The 25,525-nt window shown below is 38.8% G+C and overlaps 1 protein-coding gene across 1 annotated transcript; it reads left to right on the top strand.

Annotated features, from left to right (window-relative positions):
- The first annotated feature begins 513 nt into the window (after nt 1-513).
- Nucleotides 514-17,997, top strand: LOC149012310 (signal transducer, putative (DUF3550/UPF0682)). Its single transcript, XM_089158195.1, has 11 exons — nt 514-794; nt 931-1,049; nt 1,138-1,525; nt 1,697-1,903; nt 2,119-2,361; nt 3,035-3,101; nt 3,221-3,436; nt 3,739-3,830; nt 4,488-4,664; nt 4,843-4,979; nt 16,754-17,997. Exons 2-11 carry the CDS (start codon nt 943-945, stop codon nt 17,046-17,048), a joined length of 1,929 nt encoding a protein of 642 aa, XP_089014321.1. The 5' UTR covers nt 514-794; nt 931-942; the 3' UTR covers nt 17,049-17,997.
- The last annotated feature ends 7,528 nt before the right edge of the window (nt 17,998-25,525 follow it).

Raw genomic sequence — 25,525 nt, 5'->3', positions numbered from 1 at the left:
GCAGGCACATTTCTTGAGTTTTGTTTGATTTCTGCAGGACAGTCTCAATAATAATCTAAACCTCAACCATTGCAGAGGGTGGGGCTTCGAAGCTTTAACCTGCATATTCGTTTTTGAGTGAGAGTTATTTGGTAAAGTTTTTTTTTTTTAAATTATTTTTTGTTTTGGTAGATTGAATAAAAGAAAGAAATTAAAACAAATAAATCGAAAAAGAAAACAAGGGTATTTTCGTCACAAAAATGATTAAACTAACCGTTTCTAATAAATTTGTCTTTATTTAATCATTTCTTAAAACCACAGGGGATCCATCTGCAAAAGAAAACTTAAACTAGACTAAAAGTGACTTGGACCAAACCTCAGAGGGTCCAGATGAAAATTACCCCATATTTGCCAATAACTTGTTAATGAGTTGATAAAGAAATGGCATTTTGCCGCCGATCCTACTTAATATCCGCCGGTTTTGAGAAATGTCATAAATCATAATGTCTTCGATTTATTTATTTTTCTTTTCTTTTTTGGTAAAGATGTCTTCGATTTACATGCGTTTAAAATCAGCTTCACTCTTCCTGTCGTTTCATCGTTCCACTGACGAAGACTTCCGTCTACAGAGAGAGACTGCGAATGTGTAGTTGTGCCACCATGTTCGGCTTTCGCGTTCTTTAAACGTTGAGCTTCTGCTGATTCCGGTTGTCACTTATTTAGCGATCACACAAGAAGCTTAAGTCGATTATTCTGCAATCCAGTGTATTCGATCAAGACGATCAAATTCAGTAGCTGATCATGTAAATTTCTATGTAATGACCTAAATTTTGATCAAACAAAACTTTAAACGAGAAAGCTTGACATTCGAGTTATTGGAGTGGTCTTCTTTTGAACCGATTCTCAGAAATAGCATTGGAAATCCAATTAGATTCGCTTGGATTGTTGTAGGTGTTTTCTTTAATGGCGCAGAACAACATTCCGGTCAGCGAAATTTACTGGACTCTGTCTGATAAAGCAGATAAAAAGTTCAATCGCATTAGGGATTCGCCGTACCATGCAAGAAACAGGTGCGACCACCGCCGTCTTCTTTTTCGTTTTTCGTTTTAGGTCCTGTGCCTTGCATTCGATCCCTAAGGTTTGGTATATATTTTTCAGGAATGATGATTATTTTAGCAAGGTCTTCAAGGTATACACGCAGCTGTGGAAATTCCAACAAGAGAATCGACAGAAGCTAGTTGAGGCGGGGGTTAAGAGATGGGAGATTGGAGAGATTGCTTCTCGCATTGCTCAACTTTACTATGGACAGTACCTACGGACGAGCGAGGCCAGCTATCTATCGGAATCGTATGTTTTCTACGAGGCCATATTAAGCCGGGAATATTTCAAGGAAGGCTCGATGCAGGAGATTACTATCGCAAACAAGCAATTGAGGTGCATCGTTAGGTTCTTGATTGTTTGCTTGCTTTTGAACCGGAGAGAAATGGTGCATCAAATGTATAATCAGCTAAAGATGTCTTTAGAGGAGTACAAGAGGTGTTTCCAGGTTAAACATTTGTTTCTTCTTTGTCTTTAATTTGGTACCGGCAGTGAACTGTGTTCTTGAATTCATAATTTGATTTCAATCCTTTTGTTTTTGGAAGTTTTACTAACGGAAAGCATCTTGAAGTGATGGCGATTCTTATAGCTGGTCTTTTTTGCTAACATTTTCTTTCAGGAAAATGACTTCATAGAGTGGAGACAAGTGGTTCAAGAAATAGCTCGATTTCTTAAAGCTGATACAGCCTTTATGAATATGAGGCCTTTGAGATATAGTTTGGTACTTGATTCTCATCTAGATTCTCTACCAAATGTGGGTTTATTTGAGGCACGAAGAGGCTTAAAGTTACGGGAGGCAATTTTAAGTAGCTATCATCATAATGAGGTAACTTAATGTCTGTGTTTCCTGCTTGTTACAGTTATATAGCATATAAACTATAAGCTTCATAGCAAGTCCCAAGAGCTATCTTCTGTTTAGACTCTTCCCTTCCCTTCTCTTCCCATGATACCTACTTGCTCACTTGATATTGTTTCATCTCATGTATCTATTCATTTCGTTCCATATCATCTTTGTCAGTTACATTTACCTTTTATTAACAGGTCAAGTTTATGGAGCTCACCCTGGACACCTTCAGAATGCTTCAGTGCCTGGAGTGGGAACCTAGTGGATCTTTTTATCGAGCAAGCGGACGTCCTATTAATAGGAATGCTAGTAACATGGGTCAGAATGGACCCCCTGGGCCTAACTCCGTCAGCTATGCGGAGGACATTACAGATCCTACTTTGCCACCAAACCCACGAAAGGCTATTTTATATCACACGGCAGTTACACATTTTATATCAGTGAGTATGACAAGTTAAAGTGCTTTGTGTTAGTGATCATATAATAACGCCAAAGGGTTTAAATTAATTAACAATCAGTCATTTACCAAATAGCCAATCTAGAAAGTAGAAACAATGTCTACCTCTTAGACTGCTAATGCAGATGGATGGGGAGCGAGAGAGAGAGAGAGAGATGATAATTTCAATTTCCCTTCTGTGAGTTAAGAAATATCAGTTCAAGAGGAGTGCTGATATCCCCAACAAGATAGCTACCCCTTCAGAACTTCACTTAGAGCAAATGATAACTCAAGAAATTGTAAGCTATGAAGAAAATGAAGCAATTTGATTGTGGAATGATAGAGTTCCGACTCCAAGGTGTTGGCTAGTGGATGCTCTTCACCTTGGTTAATGCTAAAGTAGATCCCTCCCACCCTGTCCCCTATACTAATCCTCCCTTTCTTAAAAGGTGAGAGGGTCAGGAACAGTAGGAAAAAAAGAACAATTTTTTTTCTGGATGCAAGGCTGCCAGCACTCTCTGCCTAGTCAGTATTCAATATGTATTACGTTATGTACCAGACCAGCACCAACTCAGCCTTATCCCAACTAAAAGGGGTCTGCCAGAAAAGACAAAATATTAACAGTAAAAGTAAGGTATCACATATGTTATCTGTTACCTAATATTTCCTATGGGCAGGTTCTAGCCACAACATGTGAAGAGTTGCCGCCAGATGGAGTTCTTCTAATATATCTATCAGCATCAGGTTATACATCCTTCATATGGTTTTTCTTTCCTCCCCAGCGCCCCCCCCCCCCCCCCAACAAAAAGAAAAATAAATGTTTGGATACTGAGGTCCCCTGTCTTTTGATCAATTTGAATCAGGTAAAGTTGGTAAAACTTTTCCTTTGCCATCAAGTTCTGGAAGTTACATGAACTCTCTTGAAAATACTGGGGGGAGCTCTCACGATTTGGAGCATGATGCACAGCCTACTTCAGTGAGCTTTCCTCTTGATAGCCCAACCTCATCTATCCACAACAAGGGAAATCGGGAGAACAGAAATTCAGGGTTCTTATGGCTGGGCTCTCGTGGAAATGAAGGTATTTTGTATCAGCATCATTAGTCAAATAGTAAGTAGTTGAGTGATTGTTCTCATGAGTCATGACTGTATTTCACCCTATCATAAGGTTAATTACAGTGAGCCTATTTTGTATCAGCATCATTAGTCAAATGGTAAATAGCTGAGTGATTGTTCTCACAAGTCATGACTGTATTTCACCCTATCATAAGGCTAAATACAGTGAGCCTATGCTGATGAAGTGATGATCAGCAAGATAGTGTAGATACCATATATCATACTGACCTAAATTTTATTTTGACTGATTCTCCATCTCTTCTGCAGGAGTAAACTGTCTTTACCCTTCTGACTTAATTCCGTTCACAAGGCGACCTCTTTTTGTGATAATTGACAGTGATAGTAGTCAAGCTTTCAAGGCAAGTTTTCCTTGTGTAGCTTCTAGTGTTGGACCTGTCAGTCTTATCTTTTGTATTCTGCTGTTGAATAAATAGTCATCACAAAAAAGAAAAAAGAAAAAGGTTGCATTTTCATATTAAGTTCACTTGTACATTTCCTAATACAACCGTTGAATATTTGTGCCAACAAGAATAAAGAAATGGGTAGAAGGGTGAGAATGAGTGATAGTTTACAGCAGCATATCTTGGTCTTGTCTAGTACAAACAAATCTATTGGCACTAATGGTTTATGGTAATCTTTTGCCATTTCAAGACAGGATATGAATAGTGTTTAATATGATAGTCTTATATTTGTGACTTTTTTTTTTTTTGGTTGGGGGGGGGGTTGGTTTCATTTTGGTGGTTCTGGGGTGTTGATGGGGTTTCTGAACTGTTTATTCTTCGTATCTTTATGATTTATTTGTAGTAAAGTGGTTAAGTGGGAGCAATTGAAACTGAGTTTTTCAGATCCTTTTTGTTGATATTAGCGAGGTTGTTCTGATCATGTTAGATGCTGAATAAATTTCTGAGATTTGTACAGATATAATGTAATGGAGTTTGATTTTGGTTTCCATTGCAAGCCTATCTTAATTCTTATGCAGTTTATTTGAAGTGTCACATAGTTTTAGGCTTGTGCAGGCTATGCATGGTGCTGAAAAGGGAGAGCCGGTTACTTTGCTGCTTTCGCCAAGCTCTCCATGTAGTGCTGTTGATTCTTCTCGGCACCCATGTGGAAGTCAATTTACCTTGTTCCTCGCAGCTCCTCTGCAAGCTTTCTGTCACTTGCTTGGTCTTTCGGGATCTAATATGGATATGGTAGGTTAAACTACACCTGGTTCTGCATTGTTTGATGTTTTTCTGCCCCTTTTGGGATTTCTTTTTGTTGTGTGCTTTACTCTCCACTATTTCAGTATAGGGGAGGGGAAGAAAAATTTACATATCTTATTTGTTTTTAATTTTATTTTTATGGCTTGACATTGGATAAACTATCCAGGATAAATATAGCAAGGCTGAGCAGTTGCTTTCCCTGTCATTAAGTGATTGGGGATCAACATTGGCAGCATCAGACACGCTTGATCCATCTTGGGCTCAAGTCTTGAATGATCCATTCCTAAGGAGGCTTATTCTGAGGTATGTATTCATCTCCCACCTCCCTTAAATTTTTGATACAGTAGATTGTGTGACAGGCAAAGTTTAAAGCATTGCTTCGGTCAGATTTTATGAGACATAATGTATCATATTGTAATGGATCAGACAGACATATGTATTGTGCAGTGCAAAAACACATAGGAATGGTTAAAATACACATGAAAATACAATTTTGGAACAAAATCACAACACAATATTTATCATTCATAAACACTAAGACAAGGAATAACAGACGACCAAGTGCATTAAATTGCTATTGTTATAAAAGATGCGGTCAATTACATGTTGCAATAGTTCATAGATATGAAAATATTGGATGATGTGAAAGGACAATTTTTAGAGCTCACTGATTAGTTAGCCCAAAAGTTTTTAAAACCAGCATGAGAGAAAATTTAGGCTCTTGGTTGAGGGTTCTCCTTCATTTTCCCATTTGAAAAGGATTTGTAATGAGCCTCTGAGTGAAATTTGTTTTTCATGAAATGTATCATATCATTGGTATATTAATTATCAGTATTTTTCTTCTACGTATTTATTGAACAGTATCAACTAATACGTATCTGTGCAGCCACAAATCCTGTACTGGATCTGTCGATTGTATTGAGATGTATTGATCATATAGTATCGTATTAACTCATATTGACTGATGCATTTTGATACAATCTGATGCATGCCATTTAAAACAAAAAGGAAGAGACATATCACTATGCATCATATTGGTAGTGACTGCTATAGATATCTTGGCCCATATCTTATCGTATAAAAAATACAATAAACCCTTGTGACAGGACCAAATCGTGTAAAAAAATTCTGAGTGAGTTGATTTGTTCAAGTTTAGTTTTGTAGCTGACCTAAGTTATGCCCTGTAGATGCAATGCCAAAGAAACCCCTCAAAACTCTTAAAGTTGAAACCCCTATTTTAATTACTTCATTAGGTCAAGTGTGATGCAGTAGCAACTGGTCTGGAAGCCAGATTGAGATAAAGCAGTCCCAAAACTGGCTCCCGAGCCAGCAAGGTTGGTAGCGTTGTATTTAGTTATTTGGGGATCTTTTTGTGATTGCAGTTTTTGTATACCAAGATGACGTGTAAAACAAAAGAAGTGGTTTAGACATGGGCAGAGGTAATTTTAGTGAGAGAAAGTTGGAAGAAATAGAATGTGAGAGACAAAAGGAAGTTGTTTAGATTGTTTCAGATTGGTAGAAGAAAACAATTCTGCTGGGGTTTAACAGAGAAGAAGAGAATATGTTATTACCATTTCTAGTAATTCCAAGCTCAGAGAGATGGTAGTGATCCATCTTTTAGATTGGTTATTATTTCCATTTGAAGAAAATCCAAGGTTGGGCAGGTGGACTGGGATAAAGAATAGGGTTGTGGTTGGGGTGGGAGGGGTCATGGTCCTACAACTCAACGATCACAGTTGCAGTGAAATGAAATGCAACCTCTAAACAAAAAAATGCAATATTTCAGTCGACTCCAGTCCAATGTTTTATTTGGCAAAATTTCTTGTTACTGACTCATTGTTGCCTTTTTCCTCTGTGAAAAGAAAATTTTCAACAAACTCCACTGAGAAAGCTGTGCCTGAGGTTTTGAATTGGAAGGCTATGAAGCATGTTCTTTTTGGGGCATTTAAGCTCATTTTTTCCTTTCTTAACAGCCTCAACACTTGAAAACCTACAGAATCATATCATTTGAAGCTTTCTAGATCAATCATAGTAGAACTCAATCCCTAGCCTATCTAATGGTGCAAAAGACGAGCTAAGTTGGTGAAAATTTTCCCAACTTGAGACTCCAACTCAAGGGGTATTAGGAGTCTGTTGGTTGGTTCAGTTTATTTGTGGGTTGGTTTAATTATAAGTTGTGGTTCAAGTAATTATTATTCAGTTGGTTAGTGAGGGTAATTGTGTAACTTTGTATATTTCATATTATTATAAATAGGAAACTTAGGGGTCACATTTATAACCTAAGGATCCAATTATTTCAACATGGCATCAGAGCCAAGTTAAATTAGAATTGAAAAAACCAAGGTTTTTTTTTTCTTTTCTTTCTTTCTTAAGCCTCTTTCTTCCTCGATTTTCTTTTCTTTTCTCTTCTCTTCTTTCTTCCGCCTCGGCTTTCTCTTTATCTCTGTGACATCGATAGGTTACAAGCAAAGTAATGATGATCATACTCTCTTTGTGAAAAGGTTAGGAACTCACATCACGCTTCTTATAGTTTATATAGATGACATTGTTATCACTAGGTGTCACACCCCATTTCATCAAACCGAAGATGCAACAGTGGGAACACTTACGGTCTATTCCTGAACCAAACCAGAATCAGGTTGCAGTATACACCCATTTGTCACAAGAATCAATCATAACAAAGCAACTGGATTAAACACAATTAACTGGGGACAAAAGGGAGAAAAACGTGTTATTTCCTTCCCATCAAAAGTCTCTTGTACATATGTACATACCCTCCAAGGCTAGGGTGCATCATACCAAAAAGAAATACCTGATGCCGACCCCAACAAGTGACATACAAACTACAACAAGAAATAACACTATTCCCACCATATGGTTCCTATCACGCACGTACAAGTCGTAACTCATATCCCACGTTGACGTCCACTGTGCCGAGATCTACTAAATCACTAGTAATCCCACTCAATCTATTTGGGTTTGGAGTAGGCACAAACGTCACACGCACATTCATCTCCATGACCAGAAGTAGTGGGGCTCCACCAATCCCCGTTATTTGGAACACAAGCTGATAATGCCTCAGGCGTGAAGCCGGATGTAGAAAGATCGGCATCCTCACATAATGCTGAATCTATAGAACATGTATATACATAAAAGTGAGCTCATAGAGCCTAGTGAGGGGAAATATCTATAGGGCAAACATAACAATATATCATGATGTTATGATGCACAAATATATGCTCTAGCATACAATGCCTAGGTCCGTGAAGGTTAAGCGCTACTCCGGTCATGGTGTAATATTCTTCCAATACCCCCACGGGGTTTAATCATATTCACATAACCACAAGGATACTACCGAACTATTGGGTTACTCACATTTCACCCTAGACAACTACATGAGGCCCATGGGCTACTCATATTTCACCCACATCCCATTGGCTGACCAACACCTAATCCCCTGTTGGCAAGGGAAGTAGCACTCAGATATGCACTCTGGCCGTGCAATCTACTATGATAATTATGCGGGTCCGAAGTATGTTTTGTGTCCCATACCATAGTCATACAGCTGGCCTCGTAGGCAATATAGAATTAGAATTTCCACCATAATCAAGTCATTTCATACCCATCGTAGTAATGAGTGTAGGAATACCAAGTGTACAGTCGATGAGTGTAATACCCATCATACACTTCTACCGGAGCGTGCAATCACACATCCAAGGTATTTCTCACACCATCACCAGAGGGTACGTATGAATTCATAATACATATGCATTGCAACTATATAAAATATCATGCTATGCCATGCATGTCCTAATTACATCAATTCTACACATAATATATGCATGCTTGTATGATCAATAAAATAATATAAGGATCCATGATGCATGAGAGTTCTAAGTTCCCACTCACCAATTACTTGTTGGTTATGCGTAATTCTCTTCTGTCTGAATTTAGAATTCACCTTAAGCTAGCTTACACGCACACCTTCTCTTTCCTCTCTGTGAGCGAAAATCTTGTCAATCCTTCTCTCCCTCCTAGCCTCGTGTCTATTTATATGTGAGAGTTCAAGGTTTAGATTTAAAGAATTCTACCAAATCAAGGATTATTGATGTAAGATTTTAGAAGTGATGTGTCACATGCCCATTATCTTACTTGTGATTCATCTCTCATATTTACCACCTCCTGTTCCACGTGGAGGTGGATGGTAAAAATGGTGACTCCCTAAAGTATTATCCTCTTTTACTTCCATGCATTGTCACCCACTTACATCTTCTAAATTCAGCACCTAGCTCTATACGTGGAGCTAGGTACCCACCTTTACCTAAAGGTAAATGCCACCACCATCATAAAATACCGCCTCCTACTTAAGGTGACACCTCAAACTATCTAATTGCCACCTTCGTTTAAGAATGACACTTCATCCTTAAAGATACACCTCCACCTCACTTTCTTTTATAAATTTTAGTTCCCAGCATATTATTATTATACTATATTTATTACTTCTTTAATTCTCATCTCCACGACAAAAGACTTCCTATTATTATGATATTATTATTTATACGTGTATCATTATATTATTACTTTATAATCCGATCTCATCTGACCACGTCGATTCTCGCGTGGGATCAACCTCAAATTCACCTATTGGTACTTCCGGGTTCAAAATTTGTACTGATCATTTCCCCGTATTTGGATCAGTCTAATTCCTCCAAATATGAGATCTATGGGCATTACTATGTATCGGTCACGAGGAAATAAAATAAATAAATTCTCGAATAATTAAATCGTACCTCTTTGGAATGACATTCTTGCTGAGGGTCTCCAGTGGTTCGCTTCCCGGTTCGATGGTGTCGACTCGGGGTTCACCGGTCCGAGTTGGTTCTTCGGGTAAAAAAAATATTCGAATTAGATTGGAAATTTTGGGGTGCGGGTATTACACTGGGAATGATGGGGCAGAAATACAAAAGTTGAAGAGCTTCCTCGGCAAGGAATTTGAGGTTAAAGATTCAGGGAAACTCAAGTATTTCTTGGGAATTGAGGGCGCTAGATCAGAAAAAGGCATCTATTTATCCCAACGCAAGTATATCCTAGACTTACTTTAGGAAGTGGGAATGTTGGGATGTAAAGCCATGGACACTCCAATTGAAGCACGCATTAAGCTTAAAGAGAAAGAGGGAGTACCAGTAGATAAAGGGAGATATCAAAGGTTGGTTGGAAAACTGATTTATTTGTCTCGCACCAGACCTGACATTGCTTTCTCAGTAAGCCTAGTGAGCCAGTTTATGCATGACCCATACTCAACTCATATGAATTATGTTATTAGAATACTTCAGTATTTGAAATCCACACCAGGAATGTGAATATTTTTGTCACCCTCAGAAAATTTGAAAGTGGAAGCTTATACAGATGCTGATTGGGCAAGTTCACCTGACAAAAAATCAATATTAGGATACTGTACATTTGTTGGGGGCAATCTAGTAACCTGGAGAAGCAAGAAACAAAGTGTGGTGTCGTTGTCTAGTACAAAGGCTGAGTATAGATCCATGGTTCGAGGAGTATGTGAACTTTTATGGCTGAAGGGTCTATTAGAAGATATTGGGTTTCCTGTTACAAGTCCCATGATGTTATATTGTGACAACAAGGCTGCCATCAGTATAGCGAATAATCTAGTGCAACATGATCGGACAAAACATATTGAGATAGATAGAATTTTTGTCAAAGGAAAGCTGGAACAAGGGCTGATATGGATGCCTTTTGTGAGATCTGGAGATCAAGTAGCAGACATCTTTACTAAAGGACTGAAGGAAGGAGATTTCTACCCTATTTTGAGCAAGTTGGGCATAATTAATATCTATGCCTCAACTTGAGGGGGAGTGTTGGTTGGTTTGGTTTATTTGTGGGTTGGTTTAATTATAAATTGTGGTTCAAGTTATTATTATTCAGTTGGTTAGTGAGGGTAATTGTGTAACTTTGTATATTTCATATTATTATAAATAGGAAACTTAGGGGTCACATTGATAACCTAAGGATCCAATTATTTCAACAGAGTCATTTGGGGCCAAAACTTATTGTACAGCCTATTTAAGGCCTCTGTGAAAGAAACAGTATAGAAGTGAGTTCCATTTCAGACCCAAGTTGGAATCTGCTTCATGGAAGTAAAACCTTAAAACAGCCTACTGTATACATCATTACGTCAAAAGATTCAACACATACAGCAATAACAAAAAATTTTGGAAAAAAATAAATAAATTTGGGAACAGATGTATTACCTTCTTGGAGATTAGCTAGCAAAATGGGTGAAATGAGGTATGGAGGGTATAGTCGTATAAGGTGCTAGTGATCACCTCTAGCAGCTGCTCCTATGAAGAATCTGACTGAAAATAGGTTAAGTGGACTCGCAGCAGCTAAAGTCATATCGTGGGTGAAACCTCCTACTCTTGGTGAGATCAAGTCAAGATATCTTGACTCAATTAATCCGGATTTTTTAAAACAATGGTTTGGTTCAAGATCACAGTTGAACTGAAATCTCTTATTAATATCTTGGCCTTTTTTTTTTTTTTTTTTTTTTTTTTTTTTTTTTAAATTTTAGCGAGTTCACAAACTATGAGATCAATGAACCTTGACTCGGAAAGGGTTCTGGTGGAGTAGATCTGTTTATTCAACAAACATGTCAATTATGATAGATTATATTAGTTTCTTCTAATTGATGATGTGGCATTCATGTGTTCTGGGTTCAAACTTCAAAGTAAAATGCATCTCAACCCCAAAAAGACTTCTAATGAGATTGATCTTGGACGTAGTAGTAGTTATTATTAGCAATTAGTGATTACTAGTGTACTACTTTACTGGACACCTGTATGTAGAAGAGCCTTAAGCTAATTGTAAGTGTTGATGTGCTGAAATGATAATGTCATTGGCATTGGCATTGACAACATCATATACTTATGTATTATGCATGTTTGATAGTATGGTTAATGATTTGCTTGGTTACTTGTTAATATCCTCCAGTACTTCAAGAATGTGTAAGTATGCATTTGGTAACTTCTCTGTTATAGGAGACCATTCTTGTGTAAAGTCGTTTTTACATGTTCTTTGCTTGGAAACAGGCATTTAATGAACTTGTTTTGGAAATATTTTCTGGTTGGACCCACAATATGAAAACTTTTGTTTTGAAGCAAGGGCACGAGGGAGGAGAACAAGGTGGAGGGGGTTTATGAGCAAGGCTGTGGAGGGGGGGGGGTCCTGAAAGACTTTCACCATTGAGACTTTGTGTCAAGTTTTTCTTCCCTCAACAAAACATGTTTTACATGTTTTGCAAAATCTGTTTCTTCAAACAACTTTTCTCACGGGTTCATTCTTAAAGAACAAGAGAAGGAACCCTTTTTTTTTTCTTTTTTCGGGTGAATAGAGAAGGAACCGTTTTAACGAAGACCCACCACCCGTTCTTCTGTTCTCCAAGAATAAAAGAACACCAGAACTGTTCTCCGAGACCGTTACCAAATGTATGATAAACATATACTTTTACATTTAGATTTGACCATATATTGCCAATCAAGGATGTGAATCAAGACACCATATTTGGTGACTTTTTTTTTTTTTTTTTTGGGGGGGGGGGGGGGAACTGATCATTTAAATGTGCTTAGATAGTGTAAATTAGTGTCCATGATTTCTCAAACCTTAATTTGGCCTAAAACCCAACAAAATGTAGCCAAAAGAATAACATATTTTGCTAAAATTTTGGTGCCTCGAGTTTTTTTCGGTTAGACCAAAACAATGAAACAATACAAGTACTCGAACCTTGGGTGGGGGTGGGTTGCATGTGTGTTTGCTGGTTTACATGGTGAGTTGTGGTGTTCTAGAGAGGAGGAGAAACTAAGAATTATTAATTGGATGGTGAGTTGTGATGTTCTATAGAGGAGGAGGAAAAACTAAGAATTATTAATTAGATGGGTTATATTAAGAGATACAAAAGGGTTTTAAGTGGCCCATCATTAAAAAAAAAGAATGGATGAAAGGCCTAATGCATACAGAAACCAACTGAAGCTTATTTCTATTGAAAAAAGCTCAATTTTGTTTAATTTGCATCTGTGTTTGGGTTAGATTGGGATAATTAATAATTAGATTACAATTTTATTTGATTTGTAGAAAAATACTTGTTGAGCATATTAAAGTGATTAGGAGTCCTTTAATGAGTCAGTTTATGAATTTGTACGTCTTTATATACGTAATCCAATCAATTCGGGTTGATTTGAGTACAGAATATGAGTTTTTAAGGGTATTGATGGTGTTGAGCAGTGTCTATGGATTGTGTACGGAACTTAATTTCTTTGCGTCTCCTGTGTTCTCTTTACATCTCTTCCACGTGTTTTTGGTTAATCGAGTTCTAAATTTGTAGGAGACCAACTATTTGCTGATAACCAGGATTTAATATGAACAGATCACAGAGTTTAATAAAAAATAAAAAATAAAAATAAAAATAAAAATGAAAAGAAAAGAAAAAGAAAGATCAGGGAGGAGCTTGGTTGAATTTTCTATCTAGAGAGAGGAGTATGCTATCTGAATGGTGCCCTGGTTTGATGGCTTTCTTGGTGTATGATGAGTATACACTTTGGTTGACTGATTTCAGAGATCGGGGCATTCTCTAGGATTTGATTGTTTGGAAGGCTAGAAGAAGAATGTTTTGTAGACAATATCTGTATGCACCTTTTTACTGCTTGGATATGCTTAAGGGATGCACTGCCAACCAGGGATAAATTAAGCAAAATAAATGTCCAGCTACAGCTGAATTGTTGCTTATGTTTGGCAGGCGTGGAGAGCAGGATCATGTATTTTTCCAGTGCAGCTTCAGTTCCTTAATTTAGGGCTCTGTATATGAACTGTTCTCTAATGAAAGAGCCCAAGGATCCGGGTGCATGAAGTAGCTTTGTGGATTAAATACCACATTATATCAAGTGACAATGTATGGAAACCTTTTGAATCTCCCCGGAATTAGAATAGGTAATAAAGAAGGCTGTAGATTTTTTTGTTTATTCCGGAGGGTAATTGGAATTTTTATCCTGTGTGGGATATTGGGTAGGAGGGAATGACTGCCTTTGAAGGAGTCTTCTGCCCCCCATGACTTTTGGGGTTCTAGGAGACTGCCTACTGTGTAATTTCCTCCTTTAATAAAAGCCAGTTATAAAAATAAATAAATAAAAAATAGAAAAAAGAATCGTTGGAGTGGGATGGATCAGACATACTAATTAAGGAGATCGATCCTTGGCAGCAGCTTGTTTAGATGTTGAACTTGAATAATAATTGAACCTTGCATGAAGAACAGTAATAGAGAGTTCAGAAGATAACCCAAACCAACCACCAGGTTTCCTACTGCAAGGTGTCAATAATATCAAATATTGATTCCTTTAAATGTTCCGCCTGGGCTTCACACTACAAGATGTTGATTGGATGAAGCACTAATTCCACCAGTGTTGATCAAACACGAAACAGATTGATTTGAACAAAAAATCTCCTCTTGGTTGAAACCCTAAGTTGGGGGATTTTTATTGCAGCAGCCGGTGCTGCCAGCAGCCGACGGTCGAGATTCGACCACGTCATCAAACTTATATTTAATTGTCTAGATTAAAAGCTAAAGGGTATTAAATGCAAATATGACTTTTTCTTTTATATTTTAAGGGTTTCAGAGTTTGTAAATTTACAAACTCCAGCACCTGGTATGTACCTGAATCTAAACTCCGCTGTTTCAAAACTTCACCTCCACGCCATCTTGTCAATTAACATAATAACAAAATAACTCTGAAACCCCAATTTCTCAAGATAAAATTCAGTTTCCAGGTGATCTCAATACCTGTTGCCCTCCCTGCGATTTCAATCGCTGGCTTCCGGCTAAATCCAAACAGAGTTCTTCCTCGTCCACAAACCCTCTAAAACTTTCGTTCCTTCTAGGTACCTCAATTGAGATAGTCACTGATTCTAATGTCTTTTTCTGGGTTTTAAATGATGGATTCTTTACTCACCATTTAGATCAGACTGCCTCAGCTATGCTTCCCAGCATTTGATCCTTCTCTATTGCTTTTCCTTCTTGTCTTCTCTCTTGCTTTTGCTTCTGAGTCTGATCACAAGGTAAATTTTCATTTAACCCTAATTATCTTGCTGTTTGAGAGAATTCTTGTCATTGGTATTGGATTGTTTTGTTGATTTGGTATTTCCGCACCTGCTTTTCCATTACTTTAGATCTGCAAAGTCATTTGTAGGTGAAGGCCTGAATTTTGTTCCAGCAGTGATGATTTTGGATAGAGTGTCTTGAGTGAGTGCTTTTTGTTGGGCTGTTGAAGATTGCAGCTTGGGGACATTTCCTGGTATTTGGAGCTTCTGATGTGGTTATCTGTGATCTGAACCGATGTGAGGTCTAAGGGTTTTTTTCATTTTTTTGGTGTGGTGTCGGTTGGTGGGGAATTGAACTCAGGGCAACGCTTATATCAAGAAACAGAACTCTTTTCCTATCCAGCAGCCTGAGCATTTTATTTTCTGGCTCCGTTGCCGGATGATTTCAGTAATCTCCAGCTAGGGTGAAACGAGAAAAGGGATCAGCGCGGGTAGAGTGAGGGGCCCCATTTTGTAAATTTGCAAACTTTTAAAACCCTTGAATGTAAAAAGAAAATGTCATATTTACAATTAAACCCCTTCCTTTTGATCCCACATAATTCAATTACCTTTTGTACATGTGGCAAAATCTTCACCGTTTGCAGCTGGCAGCAGTGCTGCTGCAAATAAAAATCCCTAAGCTGGGCCCAAAACCCACATGGGGGGAAGCCTCCCTAGGCTGGTCCATCCATTGGGGGGCAGTTTGGTCCTTATTCCCCCCTTAGACTAATTAATCCTCTAATTTCTGCATGTGTCTTTAGTTAATTAGGCTTTATTTTCAGCATGTGACTCTTTAGTTTTTTAATCCAGCTTTTTGCAAATAAAGTCTTTAGTTGAATAGGATTCAGCATGTGTCAGTTTGAGTTTTTAGTTAATTAGAATTTTAGTTTCAGCATGTGTCAATTAGAGTCCTTATTTAACGGCTGAGATTCATCTTGTAAGGAGATCCTAATCTAATAAGGACTCCATCTAGATTAGAAGACTTTTTGTAATGGCTATAAATAGCCCCTCTACCTCATTGTAAAGCTTAAGCCTAGATTAATAAATTTGTTCAAGAATTGCCATCAAGAAAGGTGCAGCAGGGCCTATTTGGTTAAGACCTTGCGGCTGTTTAGATTTCCGAAAGCCAATACTAGGTATTTCGAGAGATTTTCATTGTAATGTTCTTCCATTATATGGTGAAACCTTCTTCAGGTTTGCCCGCAAGCACATCATGTTGGTGTTCTGAACCATGTCAAATCTTTGTGTTATTTTTCAATTGTTTGCATTTTTGTTTGTTATTTCTTTGGTCTTCATTCTAACCAGTTTGTTTCTCTGCTGCTCTTCTCATCCTCCTCCTAAATGTTCTCTTTCTTCGAAGAAGAATATCAGTCTAATTTCTTTTCCCTCCTTCGATCATTCTGACAGCTTCCCTTAACCACACTGTTGCTTCCTTAATTATATTTTATCAATTGGTATGACTGCATGTGAGATCTGTTATCTAGATGTTCATACATTTATTTTTTTTTTTTTTTTTGGGGGGGGGGGGGGTAGGGCTGGTAAAAAATTTTCATAAGTAAATGGATCTTAGTGCTAGGTTTTGGAAGAAATCGAAGAGAATGGTAAAAAATCAACTGAATCTGTGAAGAAAATAAGTTATTGAGGGGGATGAACGAGTTTTAATATATAAGGTTGTTTTTGGGTATTACCATAGAGATCCTCCCCTTGAACCATCGTTAGAACATATATAGTTTGCTGAATGCCATAGGCCAGTTAAGCTGTTTATTTGAGACATGCAGATATACCATTATTAGTAACATAGACAGTTTACAGTCAATCCAGCTGGGACATGCAGATTAAATTGTAGAGGAATTTGCTAACGATCATGTATTTCTAGTGATTGAGAAGTACTGGTTTTCATTGTTGAATTTGTGCTGACATCTATCTGAATGATACAGGTTTATATTCTGCCGTGCTGTTATTGCGTGTTATGCTCCAACCTTCAGAAACAAGGATTTCCTTCCTGATTGCCTGCCTCACCTCCCTGAGTCTGTCTCACCATTGACAACTGCCTCTCAAACTGTAGTTCTTCAAATTGCCCAAATTTTTGACGTAGCCAACCACTTCATTTTCCCTGATATCTCTCTGCCTGGGAATGTTCATGTCGTTGACAAATCACCAACCATAACAGTTCCAGACACCCAAGAAGCAGATCCTGGTTCTGAGATGTGCTCTGCTTTTCAAAAACTGTAGAAGTAGTAATATTTGTAGCTGGCTCGTCAAATACATTCTGTACAGAAGCTGGGTTTCCTTTTAATTACTGACCATTGTGATGGTGATCAAGAAATTCCAGTCAATTGAGCAGTAAATGAACACTAGAAAACCTTGAAGACACTGGTACCTACTCCCCAGCAGTTGTTGAGTGGAATAGTTCCGAATCTATATGGCTGTATCATATTGGCAGGTGGTTGTCTAGTAAAGGATTGATGCATGGACAGTTATTGTGAAGCTCTGGCATGTGAACAGCTGACTTGGCCAATACAGCCAATGGATAAAACACTGATTGAATTGCCTGCAAGTCAGTTTTTATCAGGTGGATGGATGGGCCAGATTTCTGAATTCGTTTCAGTTTCCTTGTATATTTCCTGCTGTTGAATTCCAGCTCTTTATCTTTCCTCCCACCTTCACCCACCCCACTCCTTTCTCTTTTTTCATTTTTTTTCCTACCTGGCTTGATATTGGATTAGGGAATTTGCTACAGAATTTCACTTTTCGATCAATTGTTTGTTTGTAATGGAATTGACGAGTGAATTTTTGCCAATTGGAAAAATGACTCTTAAGATTCCCTTGAGTCGGCAACTCGTTAAGATCAAATGTCAGTTCTAGGGTTCTTTAAAGAGACAGGGTCTAGGTTTCATGTTGTACTTCCAGGAGGAGGATGGTAGATAAAGTAGTAGGATGCAAAAACTTAAAGATGATAGTTACCCTTTGAGAAATGCATAGGATAGAAAGGCCAGGGTTTACTGGGCATGAGTAAAAGGTGGTGCCAAAAGGGAAAAATTCTCAAACCCCAACTTGGACATCCATATGCAGAGTAGTTTCCATCTGAAGCCCATGAAACAAAACCGTAATTAAAACATCCTGCATCTGTGAGAACACATGTTTTTCCCATGTGAATGGATGCGCATTCACCACAGTGCAGTAGAACAAAAATCCACGACTCATCACACCATGCAAGGTGATTCCTGCGATAATCAAGGTAGTTTCAGTTTGTTAGCTCCTTCTAGCTAGGAGGAAAAGGAGAGACTTTCCTAGATTGATCATTAGCATCAGATACTGCAGGGTCCAAATGAGTGGTTATTAACTGTTCAACCAAAAACCTAATAGTAAAAGAACGGGGTTGGTCCAAGTGGTAAGCAGCTTGATCCGCTTAAGCAAGGTTCCGGTATCAAAACCTTATGGATGCAAAAAATCCCCGCTGGGAGACTCACCCACCACAGCTAGGTGTGCGACCTAGGTCGAACACCGGATTAGTCAAGGCAAAGCTTTGGAAACCGGGGTTGGCAACCAAAAAAAAAAAAACAAAAACAAAAGAACGTTCAAGGGATCAGGTTTAGCTTTGTAGAAAATCACTTGGTTTCCTCATATTCTTTGCATAGTAGTAGGGATGTCAACGGTGCGGCCCATTAGCAAAATAATGGTTTCGGGCCGGTTTCGGTTTGGTGCGGTTTGGGTTCGGGCTAACTAACGGTTTGGCCTAATAGTCTATACTCGGGTTGACTAATGGTTTGGGCTAATAATTTATGATATGCAAGAAAAATATTTACTTAATTTAAACAAACTTTGTACATTCAATTGGACATTCATACTTAATCCTTCTAATTGTCTTTTACAAGTAGTAGAATGACTATTTGATCTTTGAATTTATGCTTAAATTTTCAGATAGTTTATATCAACTACCTAATGGTAATATGATTATTCAAATAATATTTAATGTTAAACTATATAACGGGTTATAACAGGTGGCGGTTTGGGTTCGGGTTGGTGCGGGTTCTGCCACCCTCAGCCCAATTACGGCCCATTAAGGATCAGTTTGGGTCAGTCCGGTTCAGTTTTAACGGTTCCGGCTGCAAATTGACACCCCTACATAGTAGCATGTAATCATAAAAACATTAAACAGAAGTTGAGAGTAGTACGGTTCAAAATGGAAGTGGATTGGAATCTATCAGCATGAAAATTGAAAAACCCAATAGAGCCAACAGCACAACCTCAAAGGGTGGTTTAGTCTGTAAAAAATATTTATCATGCATATATCATCATTTTACTGGGTTTTTCTAACCTCAGGGCCGGGGTTTGACTAATGTAATTTCACTCAATACTATTGAGGTGTCATTAGACATACAGATAAAATAGTAATCTGGGGAGACTAATGGGTTCCAACTCTCCCATCTTACACCATTCAATCCCCTAGCCCACCCAAGTGCAACTTATCTGGGCTCCCTGTACTCATTGAGAAAGATAATAGAAGATCGAGAGAGGACCTGTTTTTTATACCCAATTGAGGATTTAACTAGGCCTATTTCCTACTGAGGATGTCCAAGTCCAGGATGCAACCAAGGACGGAAAGTTCAAAATTAAGCTGGCCTATTATGCACAACTCAACTCTTTTTTTTTTTTTGGGTAATCCAAACTTCATTTAGAAACTGAGTAGAACAACAACACAAGGCCTCAGAAATACACATATCTGAGAGCCAAGGAATGGAATGTAGCCAGTCAATCCTCCCTGCTGAGGTGACTGCCCTCCTAGCTAAGGAATGAGCTATGAAGTTACATTCCCTAGAACTAAAAGTAAAACAACAAGAAACAAAACCAGAGGAGAGGTGGACAATATCTTCAACTACATTTTGAGCCTCAAAAGATATTGCAGACTTGGACAACAACATATTAATCAGCACTTGACAATCGCTTTCCACAATCAACCTTTCCAAACCTTCACTTATCGCCAGCAATAAGCCTTCCCTCATACTTGAAGCTTCTCCTTCAAGAGGCGAGTAAAAAGAATAGGGCAAAGAAGAGGCTGCTACCAACTAACCACCTGTTCCTCTAATTTAAAAGCCCAATCCTCCTTTCTCACCTTTAACTGCTGCATCTGAATTTAATTTGAAGATCCCTTCAGGTGGAGAACACCACTTGGCTTCTCTACTTGCTCGGGCAGCAAGATCATTTGGCTTTCTTTGAGACACCATCTTAGCCTTTAAAAAATCTGAAAGATTACTTGAGGCTAGCTGCATAATATGTAAAGGAGAAGATATTGAACCGTTAAATAGCAAGTTGTTCCTAGATTTCCATAATCCCCAGCAGATGAAACTAGCTAGACCAGAGACCTGTTCCCAAAGTTGCTTGTTCTCTGCCACTGTCCTCCATGCTTCAATAAAACCAGAGAAAGAAAGATTAGATGAAGGAGCAGTAAAACCCAGCTTGGAAGAAAACCATACAGCTCTAGCGAAAGGGCAATCTAGCAATATATGTTCAATATCCTCCCCTTCCTTTCCACATCTAAGACATTGTGGATCCACCTGAATTTGATGATGTCTAAGATTAGCAGAAGTGGCCAGCCCACCCGATAAGGCTCTCCAAAGAAAATGTTGTAATTTGGGGGGGGGGGGGTTTAACTTTCCAGATAGTCTTCCACACAGCTGTAGCTATATGGGACTGTTGAAGTTCAGCCCCATCTAATTGATTTCCCCACCCATCTACTTGATTACACAAAAAGTGATAAGCTGTTTTAACATAATATATTCCATTTTTAGCAGGTCCCCAAATCTGAACATCATCTTTTGGGAATAATGCTAGTCTAATTTTCATTATAGCCTTCACATCTTCCTCATGAAACAACATTCTAAGAAGATTCTCATTCCAAGATCTAGACTGTTGGTCAATGAGTTCAGCAACCCAAGTCACTTGATTACACCTATAAGACTGATGAATTATCTTATAGCCTTCAGTCTTCGGTATCCACTGATCCTCCCATATCCAAACCTTATCCCCTTTGCCAATCTTCCAAATTAATCCACTTTTAAGCACCTTCCTTCCTTCTATAATACCTTTCCAAGCCCAAGAGGATTTAGATCCAATAGGAGCCTCAAGAAAATTACAATGTGGGAAGTAGAGCTGTTTATAGAAGCTAGCCCAATAAGATAAAGGATTACTCCACAACCTCCGTGCCAATTTTCCCCAAAAAGCCTTATGTTGTATCAATGGATCCCTAAATCCCAGCCCCCCTTTTTCTTTCGATCTACTCATCCTGTCCCAAGATACCCAGCACAACTTGTTCTTCTCCTCAGTATTACTCTAGTAGAAGTGAATAATAGCACTCTTGAGTTTCTTACATTGAGACACAGGAAGTTTAAAATGAGAGGCCGCATAATTAAAACTAGATAGGGCTACAGATTTGATCATCACTTCCTTACCTGCATGTGACAACAATTTACTTTTCCACCCCTACAGTCTTGTGTGAGTCTTCTCTTCAATTTCTTTACAGATCTCATTCTTGGATATCCCAAACTCAACTGGTAAACCAAGATACTTTTTAGGCCCCTCTCCATAAGAAATTTTAAGAATCTGAGAAAACCATCTCTTAATTTTAGGTGGGGTGTTGGGACTAAATGAGAGAGAGGACTTATGGAGATTAATACTTTGGCTATTGGCTAAACAATAGAATTCCAAACAGGCCTTCAAGTTATGAATCTCTTCAATACATACTTCAGCGAACAAGAGGCTATCATCAACAAATAGTAGATGAGAGAGAGGGGGAGCTCCTATTTCGACCTTGATGCCATGAATAAAATTGCTCCTCTCAGCTTCAAGAAGCATAGCACTAAGGGCCTGAGAACACAATACGAAGATAGCGGGGGAAAGAGGGTCCCCTTGCCTGATGCCCCTAGAGGGTGTGAAGGCAGATTGGGGCTGACCATTGACCAAAATGCTATAAGAAACAATGGTAATACAAGACATGACCATGTGCACCCACTTATCTGAAAACCCCATTGCCAACATCACTTTCTTGATGAATCTCCATTCCATCCTATCATAAGCTTTCCTCATATCAAGTTTAATGGCCATCAATCTTTTTTACCCTTCTTTTTCCTCCTAACATAATGAAAAGCTTCATGGGCCATCAAAACATTATCAGATATAAGTCTCTTAGGCATAAATGCAGATTGGGAAGGGAAAATCAAAGTGTCCAAATATCCTTTTAACCTAGTGGCCAGAATTTTACTCACCATTTTTGTGGTCACATTACATAGGCTAATCGGCCTAAATTGGTCAACTATTTCAGGATGGTCCACCTTGGGTATCAAGAAAATGTAAGTAACATTGGAATTTGAATGCATGGTACCAGTATTGAAAAATTCAATAACAAATTTGCACACATCATGGCTTACCAGATTCCAGAATTTTTGGAAGAAGATTGGAGGAAGCCCATCAGGTCCTGGAGCCTTCAAGGGGGCCATTGTGTCTACTGCTGCTTTAATCTCCTCTTCAAATGGAATAGCACAAAGACGTTAATTAGCTTCTAGTGTGAGTGAAGGAGTAATTGCCGAAAGAGCTAAGTTCAATACCTCTTCACTATGACTTCTGAGGAAAAAATATTCTTATACTGCTCTTGGAGAAGATGTTTTATCTCACCTGGAGAGTGAGTCCATGAACCATCAGATCGTTTCAGAGCTAAGATCTTATTCCTCTTCTTTCTTTGTACGGTACAATTGTGGAAAAACTTAGAATTCCTATCCCCTTCTCTTGCCCAATGTTGTTTTGACCTTTGAAGCCAAAAAATTTCATCACTAAGATATGCTGTTTTGAGCTTCTCTTGAACTTCCTTCTCCCTAGCTTGATTCAAATTAGAAGGTGGGGCATCTTGCAGTATTTCTAGTTCACAAATCAGCTCCTCAATTTCCTTGGTTACCCTACCAAACACCCTTCGATTCCAGTCTTTAAATTTATGTTGGCAACTCTTAATTTTCTGTTGTAATATATGTTCAGCTAAGCCAAAAACTGGGATTTGCCAAGCTTGAGAGGCCACTAAGGAGCATTGATCATGTGTTAGCCACATCGCTTCAAATTTAAACGGTCTAGTGCCTTTAGGAAAAAAACCAATCGTATCAAGGCTTACTGGGGAATGATCGGACCCAACTGCAGCATGAACTCTGACTTCAGCATTATCAAATGTCCGCTCCCAGGCATCATTTGCTAATACCCGATCAAGTCTAATTTTAATATTAGCTTCACCTTTTCTTCTGTTAGACCATGTAAACAAGGGTCTTTGAGATTTTATGTCAGACAATGCACAAGCATTTAAAAACTGCCAGAATTTGTAGATATCTCCAGAATCTTTTTGTAGACCTCCTTGCTTTTCTTTCCATTGGAGGAAAGAGTTGAAATCCCCAACACAAACCCAATTGTCCTTCCAATTCTTATCAAGATTTTCAATCCTTTTCCATACTTCAGGCTTTTTCTTCTTGACTGGATCACCATACACAAAAGTCAAGAAAAAGCTGGGTTCAGATTTAGGACAGACATGAGTGTCAATTATGTGGCTATCAGCATATAACACCTTAAGATCCACCTCTTCATTCCAAATTACTGTTAAACCCCCTGCTTTACCAATAGAAAGAACTCAGAACTGATGGTTCATCTTCAATTCCTTACACAAAGGAAAGACCTTCTTAACTGAGCTTTGTGTTTCCATAATATAGACAATATCAGGCTTGATACTCCTTGAAAGCCGCATTAATGAAGGAATTGTCAGGGGGCTTCCAATACCCTGGCAATTCCATGACAGAAGCTTCATGGGATCCCTTGGGGATGATCACCCCCAACCACCAAGGGATCGCACAGTAAAAAATGTTCCTCATTTTCAGAATCAATTGCATCGTATTCCATTGCCATATTTTCATCAGGGGAAGACTGCTTTATTCTTTTGACTCTACTCACAGATCTTGAAGGAAAGGTAGGTCGAGATCGAGTGGGTGTATCAGCTTGTCTATCATATGTAGGGGAATTAGCAGGACAGTTTACTTGCTCAGTCATGGGAGAGGGAAGACCAGTAGGGCTGGAGAGGGCAGATGAATGATAGATGAAGGTCGAAGCAGGGGCTTGGTTATTAAGGGCTGAGGAAGGAGTTTGGGAATGTGTATGGGCTATGGTTGTGGGCTCCAATGAGGTTGAGTGAATATTAGAAAATAACATATTATTAGTTCCAACAAGATCATGACTTGATATGGGTTGGGTAAATGTAACATGGGTTGGGCTATGATGGGCCTGGTTAACTGAAACATTGGCCAACATGGGCAAAAGAGACATAATTTGATGTAAAGAAGGGTTTTGAGATATGTGTTATTGTAGTGATTCAAGGATCTAAGTGGAAATTGAAAGTGGGCTCGTAGCTTGAGGATTTGAAGTGTTATCAATGGGTTCAGCTGAAATTTTGGGGTGATGAGACCTAAGAAGCGTCAATGACAGCATGTGTTGGGGATATGGAAAGAGACAGACCTGAATTGGGGGCTAGGGTTGTGCTTGAATGCAGAGGGTTGTCATTAACAACCAATGCCTGGTTGACAGCTGGCAATAGTTGGTACTGCGGTGCAGTGGGTTGCTGTGCTTGATTGACGTGATGTTCCCTCGTCTCTCTCAACTCCGGTGCCTGAGCGGTGCTTCGATACTCAGTTTGAAACACTTCTACTTCTGAAATGGTAGGAGCTTGTTCTATTTGCCGTAGGGAAGGAATGGTGGCTCTTAGTTTTGTACCCAAGTAAGATTTTGGTGCTTGTGGACAAGAACTAACATTACAACATCCATGGTTTCTTGAATGGTGACGCTTCGCATCAAAAAGATTTTGGCATCTCACATCTTCATGCCCAATACAGCCACAAAAAGCACAGAATAATGGGAGTCTTTCATACTAAATAGGAAACAACATCATGCTACCATCCCTACGCTGGACTTCAATTTCAGCTTGCAAAGGTTGATTAATGTCAATCTGTACTCGGCACCGCAAGAAACTCCTCCAATTAGCTCCACCATTCCCATTGATAATCATAACTTTTCGAGGTGACCCAACTCGCTTAGCCAACTTCCAACCCATTTCTAATGTTAACAACTTAAAAGGGACGTCATAGATTTGAATCCATATGTCAGTAAATTGAAATTTGCAGATTCCACTACCCAACCATTGTTCCAACACCATCAGATTTCCAGATACAACCCACGGTTCTCCCATCAACACATTTTCAACATCCAGTCTGTGTTTGAATTGAAATGAAAAACAATTTTCCGACACCTGTGTCATGTGAACACCATGAAGGAGATGCCAAGCCTTAATGAGACCATCAGTGACGGCCTAGAGACGAAATGGTCTACCGTCCAGTATTTTACCCATCAGAACCAGGTTAGCATGTTGGTCTAAGCAATCCTCTTCTTCTGGATCCAAAATCAGAGGAGCACGGTGGGATGGTGGGGAGGTGGGAGAGGAACGATGAGGAGAGGAGGGGAATATTGAAGGTGAGAGGGGAGGAGGATTGTGAGAGGTTGAGGCTTCACCTCTCATGGCTACCAGAAGGAAACACTTACTTCAATATCACTCCGTTGAGGAGGACGAACACACTTCGTTGAGGAGGACGAACCTTTAGGGTATGAGAACTGAGAGGTGGAAACAATACCAGAAGAGAGGT

This window comes from Hakea prostrata, chromosome 6 (genome assembly GCF_041222555.1).
Source record: "Hakea prostrata isolate BN-2017 chromosome 6, UWA_Hpros_2, whole genome shotgun sequence".
Lineage (NCBI taxonomy): Eukaryota > Viridiplantae > Streptophyta > Magnoliopsida > Proteales > Proteaceae > Hakea > Hakea prostrata.
Note: the sequence above shows the minus strand (reverse complement) of the source record. Positions and strands in the feature narration are given on the sequence as shown.